At 44.4% G+C, this 26,860-nt stretch overlaps 1 protein-coding gene across 1 annotated transcript in view; it reads right to left on the bottom strand.

Annotated features, from left to right (window-relative positions):
* The window catches only part of LOC124326052 (discoidin domain-containing receptor 2-like), a 33,399-nt gene extending 7,617 nt beyond the window's left edge, over positions 1–25,782 (bottom strand). Inside the window, exons 1-6 of the mRNA XM_046784649.1 lie at positions 24,924–25,782; positions 8,247–8,452; positions 7,204–7,309; positions 5,567–5,688; positions 5,193–5,302; positions 140–282 (exon numbers count right to left, since the gene is read on the bottom strand). Coding sequence (XP_046640605.1) covers positions 140–282; positions 5,193–5,302; positions 5,567–5,688; positions 7,204–7,309; positions 8,247–8,370 — 605 coding nt within the window. The 5' untranslated portion in view covers positions 8,371–8,452; positions 24,924–25,782. The remainder of the gene's footprint in view (positions 1–139; positions 283–5,192; positions 5,303–5,566; positions 5,689–7,203; positions 7,310–8,246; positions 8,453–24,923) is intronic.
* Between the last annotated feature and the right edge of the window lie 1,078 nt (positions 25,783–26,860).

Below are 26,860 nucleotides of genomic sequence, written 5' to 3'. Positions count from 1 at the left end.
GAAGGCTAGATGTATATTCTGCACGGTATGTTATATGGCGCAGTTAAAGGAGACACTCAAAACTTGGAGAAAAATAAAATAAAATAAAAAAACGAAAACGAATGCATATCGTGCGAGACGACAGGGAAATATTACGAACCAAGGGCATCCGTAAATCTCGACTCGCATGCAGACGGTCCGTCGGTGATGGCTGTAAGGGAAGAAGCGCAACTTGCGGGCGATCAGCACCGGGTCCAATTCGCGTTTCTCGGCCACGTACGTGTTTGTATTTCCAGCAATTACCTGTTAAATTAAACCAATACCATAATATTTTAAAGTTATTATTCTCTAAACCAATATGCTCTATTGTAAAACAGTTTAAATCGTTTAATGGGAAAATGTATAGGGGGGAAATATACAATTTTCAATATTTCATCTTTGTTTCAAAAAATTTCTCAAGAGAAAAGAAAGAAAATCAAACGCCGATGAGTTCTGACGCAGAATTCCCGTGTGCTTTTCGTTCGGGAAACTTCCCTGAGCCACTTGCCTTTAGGCAGTGGCGTGTTGACGTTGGAGAAAGGAAAACAAGGCTGTGTAGGATTATTGATCGTGGATTGTTGGGCTCTGCTCAGACTAGAGCCGATTGTTGTACACGAATCGTGCTATAGTTTGCCTCGTTCTATTCTGTTGATTAGCGGCAATATACACTTATCCCTCACCCTCAATTCCAGCTCATCCTTTTTGTGTGTATACCTACCACCGTCCAAGTTGAGTGTTGTACACGTATACGAGAACAACAATCGACGTCGTCATCGCCGTCGAAAAGGCACGACGCCATCAAAGTCAACTTTGTTCGTTGTTGATGATATTTGGGATTACTATCCCGTGAATCTCGGCCAAAGTTTGGGTATACGACGCCACTTGAGTTAGGACCGAGTCACACGCAACTCTTCCGTCATCAATCTAGTAAGGCCGGTGAGAAAAAAGTTGGCGACGTTGGAAAGTCGAGGAGCGACGGGGGGACGGGAGAAAAAGTTCATTGTTCCTTCCATCAAATCCTACCCGCCGCGCCCAGTGAGATCCTGTGGAATTTTTGGTTGTCGCATTTTCAGGTTCATGTCGACATTTTCTGTTTCTTTTTTTATAGGAGTTCCAGGTTTTCGTGATGGATTTCGGTGGTGGAAGAAGTCCGTGTTTTCTTGGTAGGATCGATGGCGGGCAACTTATTCCCGTGAACCTCGGTACCAGGGCGCCGCCGAGTATTTCGTTAATAATCTAGAGCGTCGGTTTAAGGGATGGAGGGATGACGTGTCGCTCATACAGAGCGCAGCTTTTCTCTCGCTCCCTGCCTCGTATTTCTCCGTCCGTTTTGGTCTGTTCAACGCAGAATTCCCCTCTCCTTTCTTCCACGTTGGCTCCGGCGAGCGTTGGGAATTCCGACAGAGTTGATTGGCCATCTATGCAGCACATACGTCCAGGGAGAGAAATGAAGGCCGTTCTTTTGATTCATTAGCCAGCTTGTCTTGCCCCCCCCCCCCCCCCTCCATATAATAAACGTCCCCATACACATGTGGGCTATCCGCAATCCCCTCGCTCTGCCAGTCACCCTGTCATCCAGCTCTCATTCTTCTGGATGGCTGGATGGCTGGATGGCAGAGTCGGAGAAGGAGAAAGTCAGAAAGAGCGAGAGTGCGAGACATTCGTCGTTGACGTCCCGTCACTTCTAACTATTCCCGACTAGAGTTTGACTGTAAACACATCTATGCGATGTAAAAGGAACGGCAGCAATCCCTAATTGATCTCGCTGCGGCTGGCATCGAGCAGCCACTTCTCGGTGAACGCTCGGCGGGAATCGCGGAATAGATTAGTCGTCGTGCAAGAAAAGGACGGCTGCATTGCTGCGTCATTCAAAACCTTTGAAACTCTCAAATGCTCAACGAACCCCAAGAGGGATTTCAATTTCACCGAATTTCACGACTCGTGTCAATGTTTTCAACACAACTATATTGTTTGGGAAAAGTTTTTTTTCTTTTTTTTCTGTACGTCAACCTTTTCCTCTTCAAACAATTTTGTAAGACGCATAATTGTAATCAGCTAATAGCCAAATGCCCCATTCTCATCATTAGATTTTATTAGTTCTTGGTCTTCTTGGAAAAACAGAAATAACTGCGCGCTGAAGTTGATATGGAAAAATAACATGAGTGAAAAGGAACTTCTGAATTGCATGATTCATTATCCAATTTTTCTAAATCACATTTTGATTCCCTGTTATTTCCTGGGGGTTTATTCTGTCCCTTTTTTTGTTCATCTTTTGTCATCGTGGAAACAATTTCGAGGTGACATTGTGGTTGTTGTTGTTTCCCCCCTTCAAACTCACAGTACTATATTTTCTACACCCCACCAGAATAGAATGGAGAATGATTTGAAGCTTCCGGTAGTTTTCCCTCTTCCTCTAGTTGTCTCCATCGTCTTGTTTAAAAAATAAAAAAAACACCCCGGAATCACTTTGGTATTCTTTTCTGTTGTTGTTTTCTTTTTTTGTTTGTTTCTTTTTCCCTTCCTTTCCATCGTGTTTGGGAAGACACGAGAAATAATTGAGAGTCTAACGTGTACGACTGTGCGTGGCTACTTGAAAGACCCGCGCACACAAGTGATGGTTACTAACCCACCTGCTGATAATGACTGCAGCAGGAAAGTGAAGCTCATCAACAACCTTCAACTTCCTTTTCTCCACTTGAACCTTTTTCAATATTTTTAAAAATATTCTTTCTACCCTGTGTACATCCTTGGCTGAGCTTGGCTGAGCTTGGCCAAAAGTCGAAACATTCGCATGTTCAAGCGACCGAAAAAGGTAATTAGACGTGCTTGGCTACCTGAAAAGATTTCACGACCGTCATGGTGAGAGCAGAATGACTAATACGATCAAGCCAGGTGTGGAACAGTAGACGGTGAAGAGGGCGGACAGTCGGTGCAGTGGTTAGATTTTGGTGCACAATGGCAGCCGAGACGGGAAAGAGCTACTTGCTTGTTAAGGGCATCTACTCGATCAGTCGAGTCATCCACCAACGGTCATGATAAGACAAGTGGAAAACAGACGGTGACGTTGGGACTGCTGTGATCGATGATGTCCAGCGGGATGCGACGGACTGAAGGCCAATACATTAGACAGTCAACAGTGAAATGTCTAAACGATTTAGCGTCGAGGATGGGCTCTTGCGCTAGTTTGTCCACTTCATCTTGAACTATGTTTGGACGTCTCTATTTTTAGTTTTGAATTTTTAATAATTTACGGGACTATGAAAATTTTGTTAAGAAATCCACACGATGAAGTGAACAAGCCAAAGCAGTTTGAGACATGACCGGGCGATTTGATTTTAAACTATTTCCCAATTCCTCACGCTATCATAGGCACCTCAATCAGTTGTGAGAAAATCAGAAAAAGGAAATGAACTGATTCTGATTGCCCGTTTCGACGGTGAGAATGAGGGAACGAAACGCTGCATGAACGTCCGACCGACAACAACCGTACACATCCATGCTGTTATTAACATTTTCTTTTTCCATTATATTCTTTTTCGGTTAGAGAAACTGTGATTCAGTCAGAGCTGCACACCGCATAATAAGAGACGACAACAATAAAGAGCTGTCGTTTCTGTGTCCTACTGCCAACTGTCACAATACAGTGCAGGAGAAGCAGTTCTCACGAGAGATACTGGACTCGCACGTTGAACAAGGAATCCCGTGCGAGAGTTGAAGGTGCGGTTTTGAACGGCGTCCTTCCCAATTATCGATTACTTATCTGGAATATTATTCCATTTTAGAAAATAAAATAGTCTCGCGATGATTACCGCATTTAACGGCAATATTCGGCTGGACAAATTTTTTTAAAGTTCTAATAATTTACTTGTAGTTAGAAGATGAGGGTTAGGAGTGTCAACCTAAAAAAAAAGGGGTGGCTTCAAGAAGAGATTGTGCCGCCTGGATATAAGAAGAAGATGATCGCCCTTTAATGGAATCATTTCCGCTCCTGATCCCGCCCTACTTTTCTCTCTTTTTTTAGTAGCGTAGGGATCGGCTCTTTAGATAAAAGACAAAACAAGTTAACAACCCAACACTGGAAAGAAAAACAAGACAACCATCAAAAGTTGGGAAAGCACGAACGCAATCCATGGGATGGCGACGATGGAACACGCAAGTGCCGGCAAACTTGCAACGGACGTAGATAAACCATCATCCGTTTAACTCGCAACCCCCCCGTCGATCTTCAATCTCCTCCCGGCGTCTGCAGTGTAATCCGCGTGAGATAATTACGGGTTGTTATACGTAGAGAGCGGGCGTATAAAGAAGGGACTCGGGCCAGCTGCTTCTGTGCGTCATCCGTTGGAAATCAAAGAAGTCAAACGAGGACATCCAACTTTTCTTTCTTTCCACGCGAATGGGAGAGAGCCGAGGGATAACAATCAAGATTGCAGAAGAAGAATCAAGTAAAGGGCGACGAATACGACGGCGGAAGGAGAGTCTGTGCGAGAAAATGGAAAAGAAAGGAGTTGGTGCCCTTTTGGCTCTTCCCAATCGAGATTTCCTCACACCCTCATCATGTGTTGTGTAGTGTTGACTTGACGTGACTTCTCATCTATATAATCACGTAGCGGCTTCGTGCTCCATTCTGATTCTCTGCTCTTTTCCTCTTTCTATTTCTTCTTTTCTTTCATTCGTTTTTTTTTCTTTCTTCTGTGTCCTTCTATGTCATCGTGGACCTTTATCATCTCACAGTCTGTGAGAGTTGCAGCAGCCGGGAAGGAGAAAGGGCCGTTTCGGCGGAGTACTGTGCCACTGCCACTAGTCAAAGAGGAAATGGGAGGAGATGTGACGGTAAAGAGAGAGGGGGGAAGTTCCACGCGGCCCTTTACATACAGACCGTAACGATCAAAAATAAATTTATAGATAAAATATAGAAAAATAGATTGCGATCTAGACACTGCGTGGCCGGGGAATATCGTGCCCTTATGTTACAGCACTTAAGCTAGTACCGTATATAATAAATGATTATTAAAAAATCAGTTTATAGTCTGATATTCCATTGAATTCAATTGAATTTCCCCCCTATACTTCTCTCCTGGTTCAGACTTTGGAAGTTGGTTGGCAATAAAGAAGAAATAGAATAGGAACGGCTGCAAAGTAATGGAAAGCAGACTGCGCAATAAGAAACATACCTCTTCGCCTTTAATGTCCTTGTAGCGAACCCATTTGGCCAACGATTCCCTCCAATATTCAAGTAGAAAGTGTTCAGCGAATTCTTGTCCTTGGCCGTTGCCGAATCGTCCTATCGAAAGAAAGGAAAACCGAATTAAATAAGGAACCACATAAAAAAAAGAAGACTCGTCAAACATTCATTTGTGTGAGGATTGTTTCCCCTTCACCTACTCTCTTTCTCTACTTAGTCACTATACCTTGATTTTCGTGATTGTTCTGCTGCCGTAAAAATAAAACAGTGGCCCCATTGCAAAATTACAAACTCGTACAAACCAACTTTTCAGGTTTACTAGTTCCCAGCAGCAGCTTCTAATTATTCCCTCCTTGCCCTTACCTTGGGTCTCGACAGCCGTGATGACGTGGTCCGTCTTCAAGTCGATCTCGAGCCAGTCTCGTGGCTGATGAGTGGCCTGTTGGCGAGGACACCACGCGCCTCCGTTCCTCTCCACGCGCACTCTGCACATAATAAGGAAATCAACAAGAAAAGAAGAGAAAAAAGAAACAAATTATTGGCATTAGTCGTGTTTGTTTGTTTATATTTTGTTGGATATTTATTTCATGTGATGGCCGACTGATCGTGACGGGAATCATCGCAAATCAAAACAGTTGGCGGCCCAACAGTCTAACGAATTCCTCCTAGTTTATTTCTGCCTGTTGATGGACGCCAGTCACTGGTCCACCACTATGCACTCGATTTATCAAGACTTTCTGGTCCTTTCGTCGTGTCTACACGATGATGTGTACAACACAAAAAATGGGGTCTGCTTCGATGACTTCATTTTCGTGATCGTTCACAGATGAAAATTGCGCCGAGTCAGCCGAAACTCGAGAAAGAATAAAAGGATCGGGAATAAAGGCGCTGGCTTGACCATAGAATGGAATCGTGAGACCGGCAAGGGCAACATCACTTGATTCTGATGGTGTTGAATGCGATGGCGACAAGAAAAACCAGGAGGCCAATGGAATTAATTCTGTTGGAATTCCCGTCTTCTTCATCGACGTGTCTCTGATGTTGGTTTTAGCTACATGACTCGGTTCATTCCCAGTTTTTCTGCTTTCCTCTCATGCTGATTGTTTACTTTTATACAATTTTCCGACTTGGGTTATTTTCCTTTTCCACAAAATTGGTTAAATATATTTTTTTAAATTTAATTCCATTCAAAAGAAAAGGAGAAAACTAAATTTAGCGGTTTTCTTCCAACGGGGCTGAGTTACATGTTTGCTTGTTTGTGTCGCTCTTGTCCCTGGAGCAGGATCGTAACTCGAGACTCACTATTCGACCCACAACATCTGGTTAGTGTGAGCTGCCAATTAGCGATAAATAGCGTCGTCCTTTTCAAGAATCGATTTTAAAGTGAGTAAAAGCTTTGCAAAAACCGAGATGATATCGAAGAAGATATAGAAGAGTCTTTCAAAGTTGAATGTTGGAAATGGAGTCAAAACGGAAATTTTGGAATAGTCATACAAAATTAGCGTTTCTCTATCTGTTCACAGCTTGAACGTCAGCGTCGAATGAAGTAGAGAGTGGGTCGCTGTCGAACGATATTGAGTTTGACATGTTGTCATGGCTGTAGTGGAATGTGCAACGCTACACTGCTTCTACTTGTTTATTCTTCCGGTTTTGATCGATTCCAATAACCTCCAAATCTTCGAGAGATGACTTCAAATGACAGCGAAGAAGTTACTTGTCACCCATCAACTTTTTCCAGCTTGAGCTTATTTCCTAGCAGAACGAATCCTGTCACCAGTATTGAAGACAAAATGGAAGACGAAATATTGTAAGATGAGATTCGCGTTCACTCGACCAGTTACTAACGTTTTCGTCTTATTTCAAACAGATTTGAAATCTGAAATCTTTCCACTCTCATCTCTTAGCGAATTTCATTCATTCAGCTTCGGAGGATACTTGGCCGATCCATGAACAATTCAGCAGAGGGAGAAATTCACACATTGAAAAGTGAAATGTAGTACCTGGCGTTGTGCGGTCCGACGCTGGCGCCGTCAAACGACGAGCTGGCGGCGATGTCTTCGTCGCGTATGGCTCCCGATTCCATGCCCAAGGCGCCGACGCATTGACCTAATTGAGTCGTTCGTGCGAGATGCGAAAAGGAGACGACAGGAACCCGACGACAACCAAAAGACAAAAGAAGTGAATTAATAAATTTATGACGCTGTAGAGACTAGAGAGAGAGGAAAAAGAAACATGAAATAACAAATGTTTAAAGAAGAAATTGTATAGTCTAGTCTAATTTACTAGTGGATATGTTTTATACAGTTTGTGTCATAAAGAAAGGCGGCCGACACATTTTCTTTTATGAAAACAAAAGCCGGATTCTGCCCCATTAAGAATTCAGCCTCCGCTCACAATAGAACGTAGTTGTTGCTTTTCTTTTGTTTTCCAAAATTTTGTTGTGTCTATTTCATTAAATTTCTTTCGTCGAGTCGAGTACCGGCACTCGGGGGCACACTCGAAATAGTCCAAGGGAAAACGCAATCAATGTTAATTGAAAAAGCTTGATACAACAGCCAGCATCAAGAAGAGTCTGTCAGCCTACAAGGGAGAGAGTCTGCGCTGTTGTACAACTGGACCTCCTCGGGCTCTTCGTCCGGCACTCGAGAGTCAAGATCCGAGTACAAATTAATCGACACCCAAGAGATGGGCAACACACAGCGCCTCATCTAATGAAAAAGACACCCATCCAACAGCACATTGCATTCTCTTACGTGTTTTATTTCCCTTCTTTATTTTCTTCTTCGTCGCATATGTTTTTGTACACAGCCCCTCATCTTTTCTTGCTCTTGAATCTTTGACGTAAGTCAAACTGAGTTGTCACGTCCAACTTCTCCTGATTCCACGAGTAAATTAGGGCAAAGCGCCATTTAAAAACGGTCTTTTAACAAGTAAATTGCCGTGTTACATGACGAGTCAACTGACGCATCAAATAATAAGATTTAAACAAATTTCGAAAATGAGGATCCTTTGTTGAGTCTGAATTGCAAAGTGTTGTACGTACTCGTGTCGAGTGCGGCTGCTGGAAGGACGACGGTCGTGGCCATCATTACGACTATGGCGAGCGCTGCGACGCTTCCCACTCTGCAATCTCGACGACGCCGTGATGTTGGTGCGGCGCACTCCATGTCTTGGTCCGACGCCTACCGACTTTCTTCCGTCGTCAGTCTCGAAGTAGACAGAGCACGTCTCTCCTGCCCCAAACGGCTTCTGGAAATTTAAAACAAAAGAGAACAAAAGATTTTGAGATTAATTACTGCACGCTAGTCCCGTTGTTTCCATCAAACAGGATGAACTTTGCAAAGGAAGGCCCATCGCAGTCGTCGAGAGGTATATTCATAACGAACGCAAAAGGCAATCGGTATGCAAAAGGAACTCTCTCCTCTGATCTTTTCTTTGAATAGGAGGAGCTTTATGATGGAACCGCCCGACGGAGCAATCGAGAATGAGTTTCCCGCCGTTAACTTCAAATACGATCTATTTATATGCCACGACATTCATTATCAAGTTGGCGGTGCACGTCTGATTTGCAGTCGGATCTGAATCGAAATTCAAAGTGCGCGCCTTTACAGAGAATAAACAGAAAGTCAGATGACGAGATAGAGCAGAGACGACTCAGCTGGCAGAGGTACTGCCCGTGAGAAAGATGAACAGGGTTCTACAGAAACACGAATATGAAAAAGCGGAAAAAAAAGTGAGTCTGTGAGATCGCCGCTCCTGTTGGTCGATGGGCCACGCACAGCTTCCGCTGCTTTTGGCCGTTTCGTCTTCTTCCTATATAGTCAACTCCGGTCTCAAGTTGCCCGTCGCACCGCTGAGCTAACAATGTGCTGCCGCTGCTGGGCTACAACCATCATCAGAACAATCGATCCTAATCACAATGGGGGAGCCGGAGCCCCCAGACTCCTTCTTCCTCCTGCAGCTATGACCCAATCACAACGGATAGTTACATCGGGTTCGGAACGTACAATGAAGAAGACACAGAACAAAGAAAGGAAAATGATAATACAATTTTGAAATGGAAAAAAAAACGAAATCATCGTTGGATTTTCTGCATATGCAAATAAACTAGGTAGGTCTATGCTAAGACAAAATATTTAGAATCAAAAAAAGGAAAGACGGGAATACATAGTCGTTATATACCCCATGGCGGGATCAATAATGGAATATCCCTACACTGTCTGATATACTACACACAGTTTGCATGTAAAACAATACCACAAGAGAAACTCGTTGGTACTGGCCTCTGTCGGGTTTGCCATAGGAGTTGGATGCTGGGACTCGTGTCCTTGTGCTACCACACATGCAGCGCAGCCTGGCAGATGTGTTTATTCTGTATTGTTGAGACCCTCTCGCTGTGTCTTTCTCTCGGGTCTCTTTTGTTGGAGAACTTCCATCAGAACAGAACAACTTTGTCAGAAGGGCTCCTATGCCAAGTTGGAAGTTTTCCACTTTTGATTTATACTTTGATATCGATATCAAGAGCGAGACGAACAGGACCTGACTCCCGTCCCCAAGTCCTTGTGTTATATCGAACCGCCATCACGGACGGGGGCGAACGCCTGAACGAGAACTTCAAAACTCTCATCGCGCTGAGTTTGGAGAATATCAATGGGGAAAAAATCGGAGGGGAGAAGGCGCCTAGGCTATTCTCTTAAACGGGAGAAAAAAGTGTAGAGGGTTTCATCTCAACCGGGTCATTTAACGGGTTGCATGAAAACGCGGACCGCTGACTTTTGAATAGGATCGAGAGTTGAAGGAGAATTGAAGGGGCTGATGCACAGCTCAATGTACATGGCAGCAGCTTTTTCTCGTCGTCGCAGATGCGGACGGATGCAGAGGGGAATTCACAAAGATACAAGTCCGTTTCAATAGTGCGCTGGCGCAAAGAACCTTCTGTACTTGTACACCAGAGAAGAAAAGAGAAGCGGTGCAGAAGGGCTCCCTCTCAAGAGAGAGAGAGAGAGATGTGTGCACACGGTTGGATCGTTTCTGGTACATGTATGCGTAATTACATATATATTATGCATCCGCCGATGTATATATGTGCACTGTGGTGGCGGTGAACAAACACATACAGCACGGAGTAGCAGCGCTGAAAGAGGCCACGGAGGAAGCGGATTACATCTAGTACCCGTCCGCTACTAGTCTCGTCTTCTATTCATCCAGGTCATTAGCCAGTATGAAAAGCACTAGTATTTCCTGTACAGAACCAAGATGAAGCAGCGACCAACAAACTTTTAATTGCCCGTGTGTTTTCGGATAAAGAGATATGCGGCGGAGTGTATTATTGAATCCGCCGCCGCAATCGAATCCAGATAGACTCGAGAAACGGGGGAGCAGACGTCGGTTGGTTATGGCTTGAATTTCCCCGTCTGTTTCAGCTGACAATTTGCGTCTATGGTTTCTCTTTTTTACGATTTTAAATGAGAGATACGACGAGGCTTGATGGGTGAAACGCGAGGATATCTTTCCCTCTCTGAAAATAAGTAGAGAAAAAGACGAAAAGAACTGATCCCTCGTTACACACGGGAACTGTGCTGAATAGAGACGAGTGTAAAGGTTCTCCGTTCAGTAGTACTCTCCCCCCTCATCGCACGGCCTTTGCCTGGATCTATACGTCGCAGCACGTTTACTTGCGTGTGTTATTCGAGAGGATGGATTTAGGTGCCGTATATTTCTGGATAGTAGACGTGCGTATGTATAGGGTATGGTCGTATCCATTCGCGTTAAAGAAATAAGAAAATACGAAAGGAAATAAAGAGGCGAGAATCCAAAGAGCCCGCATGGGATCCACGACATCTGACGTGCCAGGGAAAGCGGAAAGCCCGATTTTTATAGATGGATCGTACAGCAGCAGAGCAGCAATCCCTCCGCTTATTCTCTTATTGTCGCCACGTCCCTTTCCATCCATCCCCCCACCCACCCCCTGGATATGCACCAATTGCGCCATCCACGTGACGGTGGACCGACTATGCCGCGCTGGATGCAGTGCGTGGAATGGACGAGAGTTTCTTGCGATCTAATACAGCACAGACATAATAAATAACAGTGGGCTGCCCAACCGACAGCCATCCCCGAGGTGCTGAATCTCGCCATTTATCCTCGACAACAAACCGACGACCACGAGAAAAAGATGAAAAACGAATAGAAGAAAAAATCCAAACTAGTTGGAATCCTATTCACGTAGTTTCACTAGAATAGTACAAAGGAGCAACGGGATCCTTCTTATTTCTATTATGGGCTATAACATCCGATTTCTAGCCGAAGGAGAATGTGAGAGCCGCGGGAGAGCGGATCAGTCGACTCAAGAAATGAAAAGAAAAAGACGAATAAGTTTCGATAAGATGAACCTAATCATTTCGGCAAAGAATTGGAGGAGGAATTTTTTTTTTGTCAAATAACGACAACTTGTCGGCGGTCGGATTTCACGATTGTAATTGTCCAGTTTCTCTCTGAAATTCCTCGTCATCTCTGAAAATCTTTTCTGGAAAAACATCAACGGGCCAAGAATTTTCTGGCTGGTCATTATTTATTGACGCCAAGGCGGAGAGACGATGGACATTCTCGTGTTACTCGGACGAGTCGAGCCTCCCTTGATTGATCCATGCGCGCGCGCGCGCACCTTAACACACAGAAACTCACAATCGCCCCTTTTTTTTTCAATAAAAGTGGGAAAAGGGGAAAGAAAAATCCTGGAAAAATCCGAACAAGAGAACGTCGCCGGAGATTTCTATCGCCTGTCCCTGTTCATCGTTTCCCTTGGCTGACTTCTCATAATTTATTCCACGTATATGCATCTATAAGTCTATGCACGGCCTTGTGTTGTGCACCTTCGACCAGAAAGAGTCTCCCTCCTTTTGGTGGTGGTGGTGGTGGTGCATCTGTCCCCCCTCATTTTCGTCGTCGGTTGCTGTTACCTGGCCGGCCCTTGGTGGCGGTCGATGGAAATTGAAACGCGCGCGACCCGTGTCAGCTAAAAGATGCAGTCGGGATAAATAGTCGCCGTGTCTTCTTAGTCTTTTCTCGTCTTTTCTCCTTTCATTCCTGAGGCTGGACCCCTTTTTGCGGTCGAGGGAGAGACGGAGAGGAGGGCCATGGTCGTCTCCATGGATCCGTGACCCGCGAGGTATTTTATTTTTATTTGGTTTTTGTCCGACTTTTCCACCATGTGTCGTCGTATCTTTCGATGACGTGCCAATGAATATTCCAGCATTTATACATAAACTTTTTACATAATCGGTAAAGTTATTCCCCCTTTTTTTCTTTCCTCCCTGGGCTGTTTAGATCCTGGCCTATGACCGGCCAGTCGCTATTACTCCTGGGCCGTTTTCCCCCTGCGTCTCCAGTTCCCATTTTCCGTAACCCCCGCAGTCGAAACACTCGACGACGGTCGTTTTCTCTCTCATTTGACGTTAAACTTGATCGACATGATGTCAAGAGACTGAAGAGAGATGGTCGATTCAAAACCGCTCCCTCCATCCCTCCTTCCCTCCTTCGCTCCGACGTGTACCGGACAGACGTACAGCAACTTTGCTCCACTGTGGCCCTTTATTCCCTTCGCTTATACAGTCGAGCCTCCCTCATTTTAATAGGTCGTTAAACCAAGCGACTAATGAATGCGCAACAAAGTTTTCCCACCGGGAGTCTGTGCATCCGCAAGAGCATCAAAGTATTCCGGCTGTCTTCCGCTCTCTCCTATCGCGAACCGTTTGACGATGTTAAGAGCTGGATGCGGTCAGCTTTAATCGTATGAAACATTTCTCTATTAAACGCGCAGCAGTGAAAAGCGGTGAAAAGGGTAAAAAATAATACGAAAGCGCGTACTCGTTTATTTATTCGGCCTGAAAAAAGTTCTGGTCGTCCACTCTGCCCTGCTGTTATTCCGTCAATTCCATTTTCGAAAGGGCACCGAAGCAGCAGCCATCGAGTCCATCGAGTGCGAAATTGTCATTCTCCGCCTTTTCCTCTCTCACTCTCTTGAGAGAGACGGAAGCAAAAGAAATGGACGCATCCTTCAACATCCACCATTTATTTATATGGATATGCATAGGCCATAGAGAGGCAGAAAAGAGAGTGGCGGACGGGGTAGACAGGCTACAACAGCATTGAGCTTCAAGAGCGTTCTGTTCTGTTCCGTTTTCATCGCCTAGTCTCTTCTTCTTTTCTCCGCTTTTCTCTCCGACTGACTTTGGCTCCCCCCTCGACGACTTTTTCTGGCCCGTTTTCTTTTCCTTTCGTGTCGACGAGCAAAGGTAAAAATATGCACAGACACAAACACAACAAAAAGGAGAAGCTGAAAGGAATAGAAAAAGAAGAAAAGGAGTGAAAACCATTTCATTTTTCTTTCAAGCCCCTCACACACACGAGTCCCACAGTCTAACTGAATCTACAATTTCTCTATTTCAACCCGGATGGACTCTCAGTCCTTTGACTCGAATCATAATTCACGTAGACATGAGATATATGTACACATACTACGACTACTTTTATGCTTTTAGCTGTTGTATGGAGGAATAGAGTGGAAGACTCTTCGTCTCCCTCCACGTATGATTTCGTCGACGTCCTTTCTCCCTTTTCTCGTCTCTTCCCATTGCAGTTCCCAGTTGTTTGAGCGCTGCAGCCCCCACATTTCCCTCTAGAGTCTTTTCTGTGCGCTTCTCGCCTCGCTATATAACCTCTCAGAGAGATCTATAGCGCGACATTAAATACCTCCACAGTTCACATAGTCCCACACATGGCAGACGAGCGCGGATGAACTGGCGGACTCGGACGTGCGGCAGACAGAAACTGAGGGGTCCAATAGGTCCATGAATGGATGCGTCAAGAATATAAATGAATAGAAAATTACCAACATTGAACCGGGCCCATGCGGTTTTTAGTTACTTCAGTCCCCCCTGCCGCAGTTATCACTTTCACGTATATTTGTATTTTTTGTGAAAAAGTCAGCTTCGCACTGGTGCATTGGCCGTTGTAGCTATCTTATTTACACTCCAATGCCAAATTTAGCAGTTATGCGAGACTTGGTTGAAGTCAATCTCTGTCTCTCAACTTTTACTTGATTTTTATCTTTCCACAAAGAGCGGCGATGGATCAAATCAGGAGAAAGCCACACGCGCATGAGGCTCAGCACTCGTCGCGATTGATTCGGCTGATAAGAATTGTGAGATGCCTGTGCGGATGCCAAGACTTGATGTTTCGGTTGACGTGCACGCAGCGCAGCGCATATCAACGTCACCATTTTCTCTGTCGAATGGGTCTCGAATGACAGCCGGGAAACGAATCTCAACATTCAAAACCCATTTGATATTGTATTCCGGTGTATATGGCATCATGATTCGAGTCAAAGAGAAGAGAAAAGAGAAGTAAAGAGTCATCACGAGTTTAACATCTGCTGCGTTTTTGTGACTCTTTTTTATTTTCCCCCTTTTTTTCCTACTCTCTTTGAAATTATCCTTTATGGTGTCGAGTCGACTGGAAAATTGATCAATGCGACAAAAAGTCACATGGAGAGAGAGAGAACATTTACGTGTGCGTATAGAGAACGGAGTAAGTATTAGGGGGTCGCTCCTAAAAAGGTTCGATGGCACCACTCAACGCCGACGCGGCCACGATTGATTCCCTTTATGACAATTTTTGTTTGTTTGAATTTCCTTATACTCAGTTGCCCCCTGAAAACGAACGGAGAATGTTGTCGTCGTCGACCGCCGTATTAAAATCACAGTCGCCGGCCGGTGGCAGTTATACATCCACATCGCTGGAGCGATGAAAACGTTGATGGAGCTGCGCCCGTCTAATACACAATTCCACGTCGTGACAAACTTCAGCCCTAGAATCCTCAAGTTCTTCTGTCAGTCTGCCACCCTATTTGGGGTTGTCGTTTGCTAGACGGGGCGGTCAGCGAGTTTCATATCGAGCCATTGTTTCTCCTGATGAATCAAAGTCACCACGACAACTGCGGGGTTCAAATAAGTTTCACAGGGAACTAGGGAAGAGATGATGGTCATCCTGGCTAGCTCCGCTCCCCCCTTGTCCAGCAAGAGACCCAAGAGGAGAAAAGAATTGACGGTGGTGCTGCTGCTGGTATGTGGCTGTCGCTTAATGGAGCGTGTAACAACAACGCGGAGACTCTGGGAGAGGAGAGATAATAGCCGACCCCAACGATGAGATATTATATTCCGACCCTACGAAGAGACAAGTCTTGAAATAATATACACGACCTTTCGTGGGCGCTTTATGTGGACTGACTGCAGAGTCTTGGCCATCGCTGGCCATGTTGTGGTGCTGGTAGGGAAATAAATAAGAGAGCAGAAGAGGGCAGAGACATGGAAGAAAAGAGAATAAGAGAAGAGAGAGCTTTTAAGGTCGCCAAGATGAGAGATGGAAAGGGAGTTGTTTCTTCGTGTATAAGTGCTAGGAGATGGAGACACACAGCAGCTCTGGCCGGGAAGAAGACGGAAAAGAAAAAAAGGGGGAGGGAGGAGACTCAGCAGAGAGCAAGTGAAACTGAGAGAGAGAGAGAAATGTTTGGCTTTTTGGGGTTCTCTCAATGTGAGGATTTATGACGTCCATATCGAAATTTATTAGACTTTGATTCGACTGCGAGTCGAGAAGGAGCGAACAAGAGAGGGAGAAATGGAACAACCTCCTCAACGACCTGGTAATATCCTCCTTTAAGGAAAAATAAATAAAAGATTTTGTTTTTCGTAAGAGAGCGAGAGGCAGAAACAAAAAGGCGTAGAGGGTTCATTAGGCAACTGGAACTGGAACGATATATTATTCCATCCAGTGTGTAGCATGATACCGTACCGTCTATGGAAAGGATCGGGTATGGATGGAGAGAAGCTTATAGTACACGGACGAGTTTTGGGTCTTTTCCTGTTTTCAACTGCTATCGAGAAAGAGGCGGCAACAGCAGGAGCGGCGGCAATGATCGACACATAGAAACAGGAGACAACGAAGGGGCGGAGTCGATCTGAAGCCAACGAACAGAAACCGAGCGAGAAAAACCCCCACAAAAAATAAAATAAAGGAGAAAAGGTCCACGACCCATTTTTCATCGGCTGGAATGAATTTTCTAAATCTATTGTGTGTCCATCTCTTCTTCCCTAGTGAAGTTCGCTTAGGGTTCATTAAGCTTCTACCCGGGAGGGGGGAAATGCAACCGAGTCTCATTAATAAGTATGCAGGAGGCAAAGATCCGCTTTTAATTCTTTTTAATGCTGTTTCTACCTTGCGTCATTTTAAAGACTTCAGTTCCTTTTTTCAGGCCTTTTTTTTAATTGATGCAGTCGCTATTGATCGCCTTCTCGTGAGCGGCCTAATATTTCAACAGTCTCAGAATAGAGCGAACACTTATTCGAACCCAAATTTAGACCTATTAATAATATTCAAAAGCTTTTCATTGTCGAGGACGTTTTTACTTTTTGAAAAAAATTGAAATCAAGAAGAGGAAAGTTTGAAGAAAGGGAAGGAGAGTTTGAAGTTTCCAAAAACAAAAGAAGACGAGGCTCAGTTTAGAATTAAGGTTGGTGAATGAAACAAACACCCACGTCCTCATTTCTGCTGCTGCTGCGCTTCCTCTGGAAATTCCTCTCTTGCATAGTGTCTCTCAGCTTCTTGCGACTTTTCCGGACTTTTGAGATTAGTCCACCAAGGGGAGTCAAGTGAGTCTTGAGACGAAATAAGAGAGGACAACTTTTATCTTTTCTTTTTTCCTTGCAGAGGGAAAAGAAGAGAAGGCAAAGTCGTTAAAGGTGCGGTTGCACCCAGAAACTTCATCATCTCTCTTTTGTTATGTTTGTTTTACCTCCTCGGCGGTCTTCTGTGTCTTGTGTGTGTGTAGTGTGTACATGAGAATCGAGAAGGAGCGGACCAGAAGCGCAGTGACCTCCTATCCAGTAGGGTTGGAGAGTTTCAAACTTCGGACATTATTATCGTGTTAAACGCGTTGCCCATTCGGTGGTGGTGTTAACTTCTTGTGGGGTCTTTTTTTCTGTCTACATTATATTGCCTTCGCTATCTCTGTCTGTTTGGGCTTCACAATCATTGCCGGCATTGCCCGTCGTGTGTTTGTTATTTTGCACCGACGAGCGTCACGAACGTGCGCATCGGGACAGGACGAGGCGCAACACAAGAGCGATGGCGGACGAAGGGAGTTGATGGGTTGCGTAGGTGGGATTTTATTAAGCAGCCATACAAAATGAAATGTCCACCCTCACCAGCAGGTCGTTTTTTGTTGTTGTTGTTCGAACCAGCCATATAGGAGGAATTATAAGAGAACCAGAAATACCAGATAAAAAGTAATCATATATTCGGAAACCTTTTCGGGGCTCTGCTGGGCTACTCCTCCTTCTTAGTGTTGCAGTTTCAAAGTGGACAGAGAATAAGAAGAAGGGGGACCAGACAAGGCAACACCAGCAGGATGTTTGTGTGTCTGCCTGTCTGGTCGGTGTGAGGGAGCACAGAGACAAAACCTTCACGTTGCACCGGACGAACAATAAAAGCCACAGCGGAGAATCCTCTCTCGTCATCCGACCCGCACACAAACACATACGAGAGAGAGGCGATAGTCGGTGGGGTCGAGGGATAATGAAGTGAAAGGGGGGGGGGGAGAACGGGGAGAAGAAGTGAAACAAGGAGAAAAAATGGGAAAACGGTATTGAATAACACTTAAAATTATGCTGCATTCTATTATACCTGCCCTGCTATGAGAATTATGGTAAATGGGCTTCTCTTGTTCCAGAGTAGTGGGGTCTTATATTAAAACCGACTGGAAATGAAAATAATTCTTGATCATTTAAAAATAATCATTCCTGCCGCGTTTCTGAACCGAGTTCAGGAAAAGTAGTGTAAATATTTGTGACTGGATTGTGGCTTGCGAGTTACCATCCAACGACTTTTGAAACTCTGGGGAGGTATTGGATTATTTAGTAAACAATTCCAATCGGTTGTATCAGAAGACTGGAGGGGTGAACGAGGCGATGTCGGTGGCCTCCGTTCGTGTGAGACAACAACAACACAAACAGCCGCCCCAGAGTACAGAGAACAACGTCAGAAATCAGAACGAGGGGTCCCTAACGGTAATGGTAGAGGACGCAAAGATGGGCGGCGGAATTTAACTGATGAGAGACGACTGGCGTGTAGAGTCTCGCTGCTGGGAACAGAGAAGAGGCTATGTGACGCTAAAGAGGACACAGCATCTGAAAGCAAAAAAGACGTACCATCTGCTCCCCGGATAGCCGATGGATCTCTTATTCTTAAGAAACAAGCGACGACAGCGACAATCTGACGGCCCTGCCATGACGGCCTTCATCTATGATGCGCACATTGAGCTCTTTAAGGCAAAGTGATTGCGTCGAAGTCAATCTCGGAGTAAAGTGGCGCAGGGATTATGTAAATCCCTTTGCTCTTTAGCCTTAAAAAAAAAGTGATTTAAAAATCTGCCATTTTTGTTATCATTAGAGGCGTTCCCTATAAAACGTCATCTACTACTACTACTAGGTAAAATGGATAAAAATGTTTGAACCGGCTTTTACTTTATTTTTATTAAATTCCGAAAGGAGAAAGAAACGGCACTCAGACAAACAAAAAACAAGACAATGTCACGAACAAGATGTAAAAATCCATTATTCTACGCACCTAACGCCTAGCTGTTTTGAGAGGCAAAGAATGAAGGAATGAGAGATAGATGGAATTGGAATGGGATATGAGACAGTGAGAAAGAGAAAGAGAAAGAAAGAAAAGAGATGGATGAAATTTGATTTATGATAGCCGCTCGGAGTTTTTGGGGTTTTTTTCTGCGCCGCTCACGCCACCGTGACCGTTCACCCGTTGACTGATGGATGATCACACAGTCGGGCCGTTCACCACGACAACGGCAGTTTCCCCCTCACATGGCTATCGCACAGATGGATCTGTCGTGCGGTTGGCCGTGATCAAGTACGGGATGACGAATTCGGCACGGCCCTGATTGCCGCTATTCACACAGGACGACTCGCTCACGTGGTAGTGCTAACGAACGGGCGGAGGAACCCAAACGAAACCTCTTCAGGCACACCAGGGCTGATGTGACGTGTCCATCGACTTTGATTTTCATTGATTTTATTTTATTTGTTGTTTTTTTCTTTCTTTCTTTTGTTTTCGCTTCACCGGGGCGGTCAACTGCTCCATCCACAAATTCGAGCTAATGACTTTCCGTATTCCATTGATCTGAAATACGAGTTTCACCTGATTTTGAGTTCCTCTGAATTATTTATTTACGCTTCTCTCTGGACGTTGCTCTTTAGCGGTTAGCGTGAACGCGATATAAAATAAATTAAAGGAAACACCCAGTCGACCCACTTCGTTCACAATTTGGAATTTGACATGAAGACAAACGGTTTCCCAATGGCCGCTGGTTCTACCAAGAAATCCTATATCTAGACCGGTAATCAAATTGTCTTGTGAATATTTTGAGTTTCTTTCCTTCGTGATTCAACCGCACTCAATTAAAATGAACATCCCAGCCAGAAATAAGAAGAGTCAAAGGGAGAAGGAGAGACCCTCTAATTTGAACCGTTTCAATTATACGAAGCAAGGAGGAAATTACAGTAGAGCAACTGAACGCAAGAGATGGAAAAGGTCCATCACGGCCAACAAAAAGAACGAACGAACGAAATGAGAAGGTTGGACTAACCCCGCCACAGGCGCGCTGTTTGTGTTCCGTTCAAAGATGAATGCGATTTCAGGTAGAAAAGGAGCAAAATAGCAGAAAGAACCTGAGCGGCGTATGCGTGTTGTGTCGTTATTCATATTCCCCCTTTGTTAATGGATGTACTCGGATGTACTTGAATGTGTGTACAAGCAGATTCGTTTCTTTTTCTTCCATATTTGATTGTTGCATTGTGCCGGTGATGATTGCGCAGCGGTCGGGCGGTTTCGGGATTAACGGTCGACCACCTCGTTGTGGTTTTGTTCCTTCCATCCACTTTTTTGCCTCTGCCTTTGCATTCGTGTTGTCGTGTTGTCTGTGTGCGGTGGTGAATGCGCGTAACATGTGCAAGCCATAGAGTAGGAGATGGGTTCTCTTTATTTCTTTCCCTTTTTCGGTTTGTTTGGTTGCGCGCCTCTTTCCATTTCTTGTGACAATCCACGTACTACATGGCGACTTGACACGCGAAACCAACGGCGAGGCTCAAGAGAGAAACAGAGGGGCAAAGAAAAGGAGAAATGGAATAAGGAAGAGGAGAGCTACTGCTGGGAGGAGTCACATATGGCCCAGCCAAAGTGACATGATCTTCTTCGCCCTTCCAAGTTCCAGCTTCCATCCCTCGGCTCGCTCTGTTGTGTCCTGTGCTAAACACATACAAACGGACACACGCTGACCATGTGTGTCAGATCTCAGATTGTATTATCGTTAGCCAACTTTTTTGGTCAGGTTTTTCTCTTATTCTTTTGTTTTTCGTTCCTTAGTCTTTACTAAATACATTGGCGTCGTGTGGCGTCGCTCGTACCGCCAAGTGCGCCTGGCTGCTGCAGTTGGAGATTTTTTCGGTTTGAAGTCGACGTTCTGGAACCCGTTGAGCTATGAGACTAACCAACCAAGAATGTCTTCTGCGATATCTGTTCTCTTTCACCAAAGTTCTTCTTTTACTTTTTTCTTTTTTTTTCAGAATGTTTTTAAAATTCCCGCGTTGGAGTTTCAACAGAGAGCCACGGTTACAAAAGGTTTTTTTTTTTTTAAAGAAATTTGTTTTATCGTGAGCTATTCGAGAAGGATCAGTCACCCCTTTGACGTCATGTTCTTTTCTTTTATTTCTTTTTGTATTCTTTTGGTTACTTTTAAGAAAATTCAATAAAGGAAGAAATGAGACACTGCGTTTCGATGCTGATACATTTGACTGGAGAAGTTGATGACGACCAACGCTTGGACCAACGGGATATTTCTCTAGCGGTTTAGCCCCGTAAAATCGTAACTTGGAAACATTTTCATTTTGTGTGATTATTTTGTCGTGTAAATTATCGACTTGGATTTTACACGGCAATGGTTGGGTTTCGTTATGGAACGGTTTGATAGGCCGAATGAAAGTAACGAAATCAACGTTTTGAAATTTAAATAATTAATATTTTTTTTTAAATAAAAATAAACTAAAATTTTTCGGAAATGTGAAGATATATTACGACCGTGTGGAAAACGTATCCTCACGAAAACAAATAAATTGCGAGAAATAATATGAATGCGAGGTGAAGAAAACGATGAAAAAAGATATTTTTCCATCATCTCTCGACAGACCAGCAGCAGCTAGACGGAACAGTGGACCTTTCGAGCTGTAAAACATCAAATAAGAGAACAGCGGGTCTCTCCTTTTTGAGGAGTTCTCGTCTCCCCTCGCCGTGTGAGTGCAGCAGATCCATAAGCTGCTGCTACTTCCTGCCTATTAATACACGACCGCTCCACCACCGAAAAACATCAACACGGATTGCATGAAAAAGGAAAACCAACAAAGGCGAAGGGAAAAGAACAAAAGCTTCCAGCTAATTTCAACCAAACACTAAAAGATGAAATGTTCCGTCCGCTTTTCAAAATGCTAAGAAAATATTTTCTCCGAGACGTGACGATCTCAGCGTCAAACTCATCTAATTTCACAACGCGCATATACAATTCCAATGTGTGTAGTGGGTGTAATGGATTCCGACCCGCTTCTAACTGGCCCTCCTGAATTCCATAGACTGAAAAACAAAATTCCCTTCATCATCAAATCAAAAGGAAAAGAAAGAAAAGCAAAAGGGGAAGTTTTTCATCGGATCTTGTTACAAACACGGCGGGTTCTTCTTCTTCTCCTCCATTGCACCGACTCAATACGTACGTGCATTTACTGCACGCAGCATTTTCATTCGTTTTCCCTATTTGTTTTTTTCCTCTCCTTCCTTCCTTTCTTTTCAGGTTGAAATGAATTTCCCAGTATTTTCGTGTACTTGTGTGTGAGGGTGTTCATGAAAGAAGATTCAAAAAGAAGAAGAAGAGAAGGAGGAGGAGGAGAGCTTGTTTCGGTGATGTGTCGAGTCTGATGGGGCACTGATTTCTCCTCACCAGGGTCCCACTCTCACGAGATCGGAGTTTGACTGAAAGATGAGGGGAAAAAGAATCAAAGAATCAAAGAATAAAAGAGAAAACACGGACAGAGCGAGAGGTTCATCGGGCGCGCGCGGTCGGCACGGTGGAATAGAAGACGAAAAAGAAAAAAAGACGAAGATGGATCGGCTTTTTTCCCTCTTTTCGGTTCCTGACGTTCCTCTTCTCTGTCGGTCGGCGAAATGTCTGTCCCACTACAACCCCCATTCTCTCTGTTTTTCTCCTCGCTGTGGAATCTAATTCTTTTCTAGCCCTGACTAGAGGGTAGAGTAGAGAGTGGTACTTTGACTACTACTAGTACTACAAAACTACCATGTGTACCAATATACACACCATCCATCGCCCATCAGTCGACTGGAAATGACCCGCAGTGTACCGCATCTCTTTTTCTCTCTCGGCTCTGGCGGTCAGGCATCGCTGAGCCCGTCTGTACTTTGTCTGTGTGGAACGCGTATGGCAGATATAAATATAAACGACAAACAGCAACAACAACAACAATTGTTGTGGATATAGAAAGTGTGAGCTCCGAGTGCGAGATGGGTTCCGTATTTTTGTTCTTTTGTTTTGGTTTCAAAACTTTTTTCTTTATATTTTTCTTTTGTCCGCTCGTTCGTTTCAAACAACATCAGATGAGTTAACCGATTGTCGACCCTGACATAAAATCCTCTTTGATGTACAGGGGGAAACTTATAAGAGACAATTTTATTATCTGCTAATTATTCACATCGTTTCTTGTTGACCGCAGGAGATTTCCCTTTCTGTGGATGAGCTAGAAAATTGTATTTAATTAATTTCGAAGCATTTCTATTGAGTTTTCGTTGAATAGAATAACATATAACTAAAAGTCTTTTACACACTGCCGCGATTGTGTAGGTGATGATGTAACCAATTGCATAGGAAGGCCATCATCACCAGACAACGAAACGACCCCGAGTCGACTAAACAAAAGAAAAGTCAAGGGGAGCGAGAGAACAAGAGCAGCTAGGAGACAAAAAAGATGAAAAGAGAAAAACTTGAAAGGGAAAATAAAAAAAGAGAAAAAGAAGAAAAGGTCATTCATTTCCAATCAGCGGTGCTGCTGGGGACCCAGTCTTGGGCTCGTTACCGAGAGAAGGGAATTAGGAAAGCGATGATGAGCCCTTAATGAACGGAGACCAAAGCAGTTGGGCTGCATGGCTGCAACCAAGAAAAAAAAGCAAGTAGTTGGCGCTGCCACGACAAACCATGGAATCACCAGAGTCTCGGGGAAAGACGGCGAACGGAAATTAATTATACAACCAGTCAAAACGAAAAAAATTCGTTGCTCTCAAAAAATGGTTCAAAAATAAAAATTGAACGAGGCATGTAGACGCGCTGTCCCTTTCTCTTTTCTTGAAAAGATCCTCAAGTCACATTGACGCGAGAGGGGGGGGGGGGAGGACTGACTAATCAGACGACAAGGCTAGTGATAATATGTGGAGCACATGTCCCGATGGCGTCAGAGCCTCGCAAGGGCGAACCGCGCTTACAGCAGATTCTTTCCGTCAGTTTCTTTTTGTGTTTTATGTTTCAGCTTTTTTGGAAAAGAAAACGGTTTAAAAGTGTCAGCCGATGGAAAGCTGACTTTGATTTACAAAGTTTTAACTAGAAATACGGACGATGTCGTCACAAGTCGCAGCCCCCCACCCCAGCTCGTAATTCATGTGATTTTCCTTATTAGAATGAGAAGTAGAAGACGACGATGGGTTCTAAAATTGGTGGTGTAACCCTCTGACTCGTACGAATCCCTAACCTACTCCTCGCACGGTCTCTCGCCTTTCATTTGGAAGAAGAGGAACACCACAGACTACCTGGGTTCTTGTACAACAAACAGGGTTCCCTCCCAGTGTACCTCTCACAGTCTCACCTTTTCTCCTTTCCGACGTGTCACGGTCTTTTCTCTCTTTTCAGTTTTTTTTATTTTGTGAAGCAAATGCCATGACAGCTGCATAGTCGCACGGCTTTTACGACAGTCTCTTGGTTTTATGTCGCACTAACACCTCGTCGTCAAAGAAAACAAAAGATGAAGAGAATGAAGCCGACGATGGCCATTACATTTCACATGCGCGCCCTTCGCGTGGCCGCGACATCTCTCAATCAGAAATCGGATACTTTCATTCCCACAGAATGCGGGACATTTGTTTGCTATTGTCGGTCTTCTTATTGTTGCAAGTTGTTGGCTACACAATTCCTTGGGTTAAAAGTCCTTCGACTGCCTAACGCAGAGATTAGCGATTTTTTGTTGCGTCCCTGGAAAAGTGGAAATCATAAAAAATTTGGACAGAGCCGGACAGCGCAATTGTTTTCCAGGCAAGAACCACAAAAGGACAAAACAGGACACAACCCAACTGACCAAAACGGTCATTATACAATCCATCACACTGTTGAGCTCATTTTCGTTTCTTTCGTTTTCACTTGGAATTTTTAGTTTTTTTTATTTAGAAAATCAGCTGACAGGGACTGCTGCATCAACTCTCTCTCTCTCTCTAAGCACGTAGCATTGTAGTTGACAATGAAAGACGACGTAACAAAATAGTCCTGGTGACTCACCTTTTATTCAAAATCTTAAGTCGGTTGTTCTAGTTGATTTGGTTCCGAAGTTGGAGACGATTATTTCCAACGTCTTTTGGCAAATCAAAAAGGAAACCAAGGTGATCACGATGGGTGTGACGGTCGACCGGTCCGGAGACTCGATGACAGTAAATCCAACCAGAGATCACGTCCGACACACACTGATGTTAGTTAATCCGATCTGTCGATGCACCGACGAACCAATTTGGCGAGGAACCGGACACGGGCAAAAACACGGGCGGGAAACAGGAAAACGACACGATGGTCGAAATTGATCCGCCAAGAGACCGGGAAAAGGACAACAAGACCTTCGTTTTCCCTTTTTTCGACTGTGTCCTTAATTCGAATTGATTGTCAATTGATCATTCAACTTGGACTGCCAAGTGGAAAGGATTCAATTGGTTTGACAGTTGACTTGGACTCTCTCTCTTCATGCTGCGAAATCAGCCATTCAATCAAATTTAATTGATAGTCGGGGTCACTTGGACACTCTCTTTATCTTTCCTTGATTTTCGGTTTTCTCTTCTCACAACAGCCGTCGCGCAACTCTTTCCAATTTTTCAATTTGCACTGGCGGATTTCACTCACTCGGATCGGCACTTTGATACGAAACGGCACAAAACACGGCGAAATATTCAACGCGAAGACAACAGAAAAAGAAAGTGACTGTCTGTTTTGTTTGTTTTGGCCCCAAAAAACCCGAAACTTGGAAAACTTTGCAAACGACGAGATACGAGCAGAGAGACGTGAGACGTACGTTGTAAACAGCTCGACTGCTGCCGCCCTACTGACGTCCTTTGCTGTGCAGACGGTTGGGTTAACAACACGAGAGGGCGCCTCCTGTGTGTGTGTTGTGTGTGTGCGCGCACAGCATCGACTCGGGACTCGCATAGTCGAAGAGGGAAGCCATGGGCTCGAGTCGTTTTCTCTCCTTCGTCAATGGCCCGCAGCGATGAGCGAGTGAGCCCCGTAAAAAATCCAGAAATATAAATAATAATAATAATAATAATCGAGGAGAAATATCGCCGTCGTTGACTCGCGTTGTGTGCGCCAGAGTGGGCGCAGCTCATCGGAGAAAAGCGAAACGACCGGGAGAGAATAAGCGGGGAGACGCCGAGAGACGAGAGAAGAGTAAGGGAATCTTATGGGAAAATATCAAGACAAGAAAAGAAGGGCAAAAGTATTATTCGATATCGATTGCACCGGGTGGGTTGGACGGCCATCATAGACCGGGCGAGTTTTCTCTCTCTCGTTCTCTTCTTGACTTCCTTTCTTCTTCATTTGTTATGTATAGGCCTACACGTAAAGAAATAACGTCTACCCGCCTAAACGTTATTGGATGATGTACAGATATGGACGATGTGATGGACTCGATCCGACTCTTGGTACAACGTCTACCAGCAGAAGCGGTTCGATTGGGGGGGAATGAAAAGTCAAGGAAACGACACCACTCACAACAAAAGGAAATGAAAAAAACAATAAGAAAAAGGAAAGAAAGAAAAAAAGAAGAGAAGAACAACAAACAGAACGGACGACCGAAACCCAAAGCGATCCGAAAATAAGAAAATAAGAAAACAAGAAAATAAGAGAGACGGCCAGTTGCACATGTGTTGTGGGCATTGGGCTCATGTCCAAAACTTCCCGTTGATTGTGTAAACCTTATGCCTCGACGACTATAAGCTCGCATGTATACAGTCGGGGAATAAATCTAAACATGGCGCAAATAAAGAAGCGGAGAAGAGAAACATTGGACGACGCAAACATGACTGACAGTCAAAGTGTATAAAACCTGTCGGGGCCCAGTAGATTTAATACGTCAGACGGCGATATAAATACCTGGGCATCTCCACCAAACGTTTTATTTCCTTTATCAGGTAAAGGCAGCAGGTATAACGGCAGATTCCTTTACTTGTGGA

This window comes from Daphnia pulicaria, chromosome 2, assembly GCF_021234035.1.
Source record: "Daphnia pulicaria isolate SC F1-1A chromosome 2, SC_F0-13Bv2, whole genome shotgun sequence".
In the NCBI taxonomy this organism is placed as follows: Eukaryota; Metazoa; Arthropoda; class Branchiopoda; order Diplostraca; family Daphniidae; genus Daphnia; species Daphnia pulicaria.
This window is presented reverse-complemented; position numbering and strand designations above follow the sequence as displayed.